General features: G+C 42.5%; 1 protein-coding gene across 3 annotated transcripts in view; it reads right to left on the reverse strand.

Moving 5' to 3' along the window:
• Positions 1-7,500, reverse strand: part of dcc (DCC netrin 1 receptor) — a 174,292-nt gene that overhangs the window by 111,515 nt on the left and 55,277 nt on the right. For all 3 annotated transcript variants that reach the window (XM_039661560.2, XM_039661562.2, XM_039661561.2), the window contains exon 2: positions 268-585. In XM_039661560.2, the coding sequence (XP_039517494.2) occupies positions 268-585 (318 nt within the window). The remainder of the gene's footprint in view (positions 1-267; positions 586-7,500) is intronic.

Here is a 7,500-nt window from a genome sequence, read left to right on the forward strand (position 1 = left end):
CCCTTCACTCAGATATGGGATCCAGTCATAAACACAGATGATGTGGAATCATGTGATGAAGCTGCACTTGACTCGTGTGTGTGTGTGTGTGTGTGTGTGTGTGTGTGTGAGAGGAGCCTGTAATGGCTTTGACGGACACACAGGACCTTCTGGAGGAGGTTAATGCTGTGATAATGAAGCTGTGTATGAATATGTAATGTCATTACATTATCTTCCCCACCGCAAGGCTATGTGTGTGTGTGTGTGTGTGAGTGTGCAAGTGTGTACCGGAGACGGTGACCCGTGCGGTGCGGCTGACGATGGCCCCGACCCCCTCCAGCGTGGCCAGGCACTGGTACGAGCCCTCGTCGGGCCGGTGGTGCCGCGAGTGAAGCACGTTCTGCACGATGAGCGAGCCGTTGGGCATCTGGAGTCTCCGCTCGTCCACCACTGCGCTCAGCAACACCCCGTCCTTCCTCCACGCCAGCGCCGGGACGCCCCGGTCCGACAACGCCTCGCAGTCCAGCTGCAGGACCCCACTGCGCACCGTCACCGAGTCCTGAGGCTCCCGCACGAACCGCAGCTCCGCGAACGGGGGATCCGCGCCTGAGGACAACACAACCACGACATCAGTCGGCTATACACCTCACATCATAATCAGAAGAAATTATACAATCTTCACACACATTCTGAATAAAAAGCAGAAAACCAAACTAGAGGTGTGTCGCATTTCATGGAAAGAAAGCACTACTGCATACAGAAAGGCCTGAACACTTTTACGACTCTCTTAGAAGAAAACCATAGACATATACACTAGACCTCACCTGGGGGTTCTAAGCATGCGTCAAAACCGCCGCCATCTTGGAACAGGGTCTTGTGATAGGAAGTAGCTAGGTAACGCTGCTATCTCTGCCTTTACTTCCAATTCATTGATGGTGGCGGACTTTTGTGCAGCGTATGATGTTCACGGATGAAATCTGAACTAGGAAGAATGTTTTTAAAAAAAAAAAAAAAATTGTTTTTTTCTTTCTGGAATCAATGATAAATACATGTCTGACCGTTGGAACGAACCAAAAAAAACAAGAAAAATCGCATTCATGATGATTTATGGTGATTTTATTTGCGTTAGACCTGCGTCTACTACATTGACACTGATGCATTAAAGTGGAGGGGCTCCCCTGTTTCAAGATGGCGGCTCTATTGACGCATTCGTTCCAATGAACTGCCGTATCCAAGGTGAGGTCTAGTGTATATGTCTATGGAAGAAAACAAACACAACCCGAGGTATTTATTTGATACAGCGGCAAAATTACCAAGAAATAAAGCTTCTACTTCTGAAGTGTCCAATCAGCACAGCAGTAATGACTTTATCAACCTCTTTACTTACTAGACTGATAATATCAGAGAGAAAATCCTAACTATGCAACCGTCTACTACATAGTGCATTGAAGTGTTCCTGAGAGAGTGTGTGTGTGTGTGTGTGTGTGTCAGGATGCTCGACCCTCCGCAGCGACGGCATGAAGCGCATCAGCCGCCGCTAATTCATATGCTAATTCGACCCCGCTGAGAAGCACCTCATACTATCCGTGTCTTTGTCTTGTGTGTGAGGAGACGATACTTCAGCGCTCAGCGTGACAAACCCGTCTTCACCACACACACACACACTCACACACATCCAACCACATTCACACACACCGCTTATGCAATATTTGGGTTCATGAGAGACATGCTTCTGCGCTCAAGAGCAGAAATGAGTTTCTAAAAGCTTAACTTGACTGAAAAATCATAAAAAAATCAGAACGTGTGTGTGTGTGTGTGTGTGTGTGTGTGTGTGTGAAGTGAAGGACTCCAGCTCTGTTTAACATGTTAAAGGAGAACTCCGGCGAACAATGAACCTTTGGTCTAATAAAACATCGGTACATAATCAACCGTTCTCTGAGATTTGTTTTCATGATAATCGAATGTAAAGAGTTTTATCTCTAAAAACTGTTTAGCGTATAATGCTAGTCTCGATAAGTCGATCCCCGAACGTCGTGCTGAGTGATCTGAACTGCATGAAGTTCAGCGAACTTCTGAACTGTATGAACGGCGTTCGGGGATCGACTTATCGAGACTATTTTCTAAGATGGCTCCTGTCTGTATAGGCGAAGTGAACTGTCTTCATAAAGTATCTTCTTATTAAACGGTCTGTACACTTACAAAGTTCTCAATGCTGCGTTTTGCATGTATGGACCCTCATTATGTTTCTGTGTTAGTGTGGGGCTATTTTGAGTCTTGTTAGTGGTATAAACTAGCAATTTCTTTTTACTTAGTCAATGCCCCCAGTACTAGCATTATACGCTAAACAGTTTTTAGAGATAAAACTCTTTACATTCGATTATCATGAAAACAAATCTCAGAGAACGGTTGACTAGGCACCGATGTTTTATTAGACCAAAGGTTCATTATTCACCGGATTTTCTCCTTTAACTTTATTCTGCAGAATCGCACAGATTTCCCCCAAAATCACAACAGAAAATCAAAAAACAAGAGAGAAGACAAGCGCTTCAGTGTCAATCAGCCCTCATTGTGTGTGTGTGTGTGTGTGTGTGTGTGAGTGAGTGAGAGAGAGAGATTTCCCCCAACATAACAGCAGTAAATGCTCAGAAACAGAGAGAAGGAGATGAATAGTGAGCGCCTCAGTGTCGATCAGCCGTCATTGTGTGTGTGTGTGTGTGTGTGTGTGATTCTCCTCGTCTCCATCTCTCTTCCATATGGAACAGCGTTTAGAGATGGAGACGGTGAAGACAAAAGGAGGACAGCAGAACGAGTGTGAAGAGAGATGTCCTTACTGTGACACACCGAAGCAGAAAACCTGTCAGGACTCCTCTGCGACTGACTGACGGAACGACACACTCCGCACGGGCAACACAGCAGGCAGTGTGTGTGTGTGTGTGTGTGAACTAAACGCTCACACTTCAGCATCACATCAGGAGACGATCGCATACATGTGAATATACAGTAAAGTGTCATATATTATCATCATTACTCCAGTCTTCAGTGTCACATGATCCTCCAGAAATCAGATCTGATGATCAACACACAGTTATGATTAATATCAGTGTTGAACACATCTATTTTTGAGGAAACCGTCATATATTTTTTTTTCAGGATTCTTTGATGAATAACAGGATTTATCTGAGATAGAATCTTCTGTAACATTATACATGTCTTTACTGTCACTTTTGACAATGGGCTCTATGCACGGCGGTATTTCCGGTGAAGCATTAGGGATGCTCGATAACTTCCGCCGATCGTAGAGTCCAATGCAATACCGAGAATTTATATTGAATTTTAAACTCCATGGTTATACTAATAAAACGTTAGTCACAAAAACAGATAAAACAGACACCCCTCGTTGTGTTTATGCTTCTTTTTAAAATTATATTAAATAAACATAACTATATAAAAAATTACATTTAAACGTATGTACGTTTCGTTTCAAAGACGGGAGGACAGTAAATATTGAAGACTCTGCCATAATCCCGTTTTCTCCGGTTTTCCTCCGCTTTAATCTACACAACCGGAAATGGACGAGCATCCTTACGTCAAATGCGGAACTTATGCGTGCATATAGCCCATTGTATGCATCCTTAATGAGAAAAGTATTGATTTATTTTACCCAAACTTTTGAATGGTACTTTATAATGTTACAAAAGATTATATTTCAGATAAATGCTGTTCTTTTGAACTTTCTATTCATCAAAGAATCCTGATTTTTTTACACAACTGTTTTCAACACTGATAATAATCCCAAACGCTCCTTGATCATCAGATCCTCATATTAGAGTGATTTCTAGAGGGTCATGTGACACTGAAGACTGGAGTAATGATGATAAATTCAGGAATAAATTACACTTTACAATATAGTCACCTAAAGGATTATTAGGAACACGATACTAATATGATACTAATACTGTGTTTGACCCCCTTTTGCCTTAACTCTCCGTGGCATTGATTCAACAAGGTGCTGAAAGCATTCTTTAGAAATGTCGGCCCATATTGATAGGATCGCATCTTGCAGTTGATGGAGATTTGTGGGATGAAGCTCCCGTTCCACCACATCCCAAAGATGCTCTATTGGGTTGAGATCTGGTGACTGTGGCGGCCATTTTACTACAGTCAACTCATTGACATGTTCAAGAAACCAATTTGAAATGATTCCAGCTTTGTGACATGGTCATTATCCTGCTGGAAGTAGCCATCAGAGGATGGGGACATGGTGGCCATAAAGGGATGGACATGGTCAGAAACGATGCTCAGGTAGGCCGTGGCATTTAAACGATGCCCAATTGGCACTAAGGGGCCTAAAAAATCCCTTTCTGTCCCATTCTGACATTCAGTTTGGAGTTCAGGAGATTGTCTTGACCACACCCCTAAATGCATTGAAGACACTGCCATGCGATTGGTTGATTAGATAATTACATTAATGAGATATTGAACGGGTGTTCCTAATAATACTTTAGGTGTGTGTACATTCACTAGAGAACAGCAGATTTACAAGTCAAATCAAGTCACATGTATTTATACAGCGCTTTTCACAATACAGATTGTATCAAAGCAGCTTCACACTGATAACATGAAAATAATACAACACAGATCAATAATATTGTTAAATATTAAATATTAAATAACCCCAACTAAGCAAGCCGGATAATATTTGGAATAACCACTGGAATAATATTTCGCAATAGTACTGTTTTTTTTCTTCTTTTTAATCAAATGAACACAGCCTCGTGAGCAGAAGAGGCAGCTTTAAAAACATTACAAATCGTACCGATCCAAAACTTTTAAATGACAGTGTGTGTGAGTGTGTGTGTGTGTGTGTGTGTGTGTGTGTATTATGTGCATGTGTGCATGATCCAGAAAGCTGAATATCTGCTGAATCAGGATGAAGATATCAGAAGTGACCGAGAGCGAAACACAAGCGTGTCCTTCATCTCTTCAGGTACGAGTGTGAGACTGAGCTGGACTCGAGACTGGCGGATGAAAGGAAACACTGGGTCTGATGAGGATTATCCATCATGTCTGGATTATCCAGTGCTGGTTCAGGCCGTCCAGTCTCGACACGAGCCGCAAAACTCATTCATAACCGGTAAATATTACAAACACATGTGATGATGAGATTCTCCGGTGAAGACTCATAACACACACATCTGAAGCTCTTCATCATGGGCTGTCACTATAGTTACCGTGTGTCCGGTCAGCTTATTGATCTCTCAGTCTCTCTCTCTCTCTCTGTCTCTCTCTCTCTCACACACACACACACACACAGGTTTGACCTTTGGATTTAATTCCAATAATCCCATTCTGAGACTGTCGTGTTCACTGGAACATCTTTAATCACTTAAAACATCCTGTCTGTCAGAGAGAGTCTATCTATCTATCTGTCCGTCCATCCATCCGTCCGTCCGTCCGTCCGTCCGTCCGTCCGTCTGTCAGTGTTGTAGTCGAGACCACCTCACTCGAGTCCGAGTCGAGACCGAGTCCATAGAGAGTCGAGTTCGAGTCAAGTCCGAGACCAGAGACGGTCGAGTCCGAGTCGAGACCGAGACCAGAGAGAGTCGAGTCCGAGTCGAGACCGAGACCAGTGAGGGTTGATTACCTAATTTACTTTTATTTACTTAGAGAAACCCTTTTTTTATTTTACTGAATTTACTTAGAGTTTAAAAAATATGATCAGTTTAGGGTAAAAAGGCCACATAGTAGGTGGTGTTAAAAGTAATTTTATTACAATTTGTCATGCGCAGTTGCGCACTAGAAAATCACCAATCACTGGGCGTGTCAATCAATTTAAAGAAATATTTTATTAACATACATTAATAATCATGAAAAATATTTTGAATTGAACTCGAGTGGACTCGGGAATAAGTCCGAGTCCTAAAAAACAAAAAAATGTTCGAGTACAAGTCAATTCCGAGTCCAAATGCACACGAGTCCATGACAAGACCAAGACCATTAAAATATGGTCTCGAGACCGAGTCCGAGACGAGTCTGAGTCTCGAGTACTACAACACTGCTGTCTGTCTGTCTGTCTATCTATCTATCTATCTATCTATCTATCTATCTATCTATCTATCTGTCTGTCTGTCTGTCTGTCTATCTATCTATCTATCTGTCTGTCTGTCTGTCTGTCTGTCTATCTATCTATCTGTCTGTCTGTCTGTCTGTCTGTCTGTCTGTCTTTCTGTCTGTCTGTCTGTCTGTCTGTCTATCTGTCTATCTATCTATCTATCTATCTATCTATCTATCTATCTATCTATCTATCTATCTATCTATGGCTAATATAAGGTAAGGTAGGTTTAGGGGTAGGTTCAGGGTTAGGACTAGTTATTACCCAGTAATTATAGTTACTAAAATAAGTACATAGTATTTACATGGGTAACTGGACTGTAAAAGGAAGTGCTACCAGATCTCCAGCGCTTGTTTCACTACAGAACAATTACCCAGAAACATGGAATAACCCATGCAGAACAGACACACCAATGCCCGCTTATATTTAAGCACAAACTCACTCATTTTGATAATTTTGTAATAAATGCAGGTTTGCAATGCACAACATCCGGAAGATCAGGCCGTTCCTATCTGAGCAGGCGAACAGCTTCTCGTCCAGGCCCTGGTCATCTCTAGGCTTGATTACTGCGATGCTCTTCTGGCTGGACTTCCATCATGTGCAACTAAACCTCTACAGATGACCCAGAATGCAGCAGCTCGTCTGGTCTTCAATAACGTCACTCGCGTCACTCCTCTGGTCATCTCTCTGCACTGGCTCCACTCGCTGCTCACACTGAGTTCAAGGCGTTGACTCTTGCGTACAGATCGATCACTGGCTCAGCTCCCTCTTACTTCCACTCGCTCCTACGAGTCGACATCCCCCGCAGAAGACTACGATCAGCCAATGAGCGACGGACACAGAGAGCCTCAACATCACTCTCCAGAACATTCATTCACAGCTCCATGCTGGAGGACTGATCTGCCCATCATCATCATCATCATCATCATCATCATCATCATCATCATCATCATTCGGACTGCATAACTGAACACTCATCTCTTCTGTCAGCACTTAATAATATATATATATATATATAAAATCCTTACTCGCCTGGTTTATGCTACTCTGAACTTTGTATTTTGAGCACTTCTTGTGTTGTTGCCTCCTCATGATGACTTGTTTGGTTTAGTCCTCGGATGTAAGTCGCTTTGGATAAAAAACATCTGCTAAATGACTAAATCTAAAAGTAAATCAAGTCTTAATATCATTGTTCTTCTCCAGTAAACATGTATGAGAAGTAATTAGATGTTAGTGCTGGAGAACGAGACTGAGGGAGAACAGGATTATTGCGGTGAATGGAGTCGTTATTCAGCGCAAATCAGATTCAATGTGGATTCACTTCAGTTCAGTTCAGTTCTGTTCGGTTCATGCATTATGAATCAGTGTCGTGATTCAGCTCAACGATTCAGTCCATCAGGAACATCCAG

Source organism: Pimephales promelas, chromosome 4 (genome assembly GCF_988280905.1).
Source record: "Pimephales promelas chromosome 4, fPimPro1.hap1.1, whole genome shotgun sequence".
Taxonomy (NCBI): Eukaryota; Metazoa; Chordata; class Actinopteri; order Cypriniformes; family Leuciscidae; genus Pimephales; species Pimephales promelas.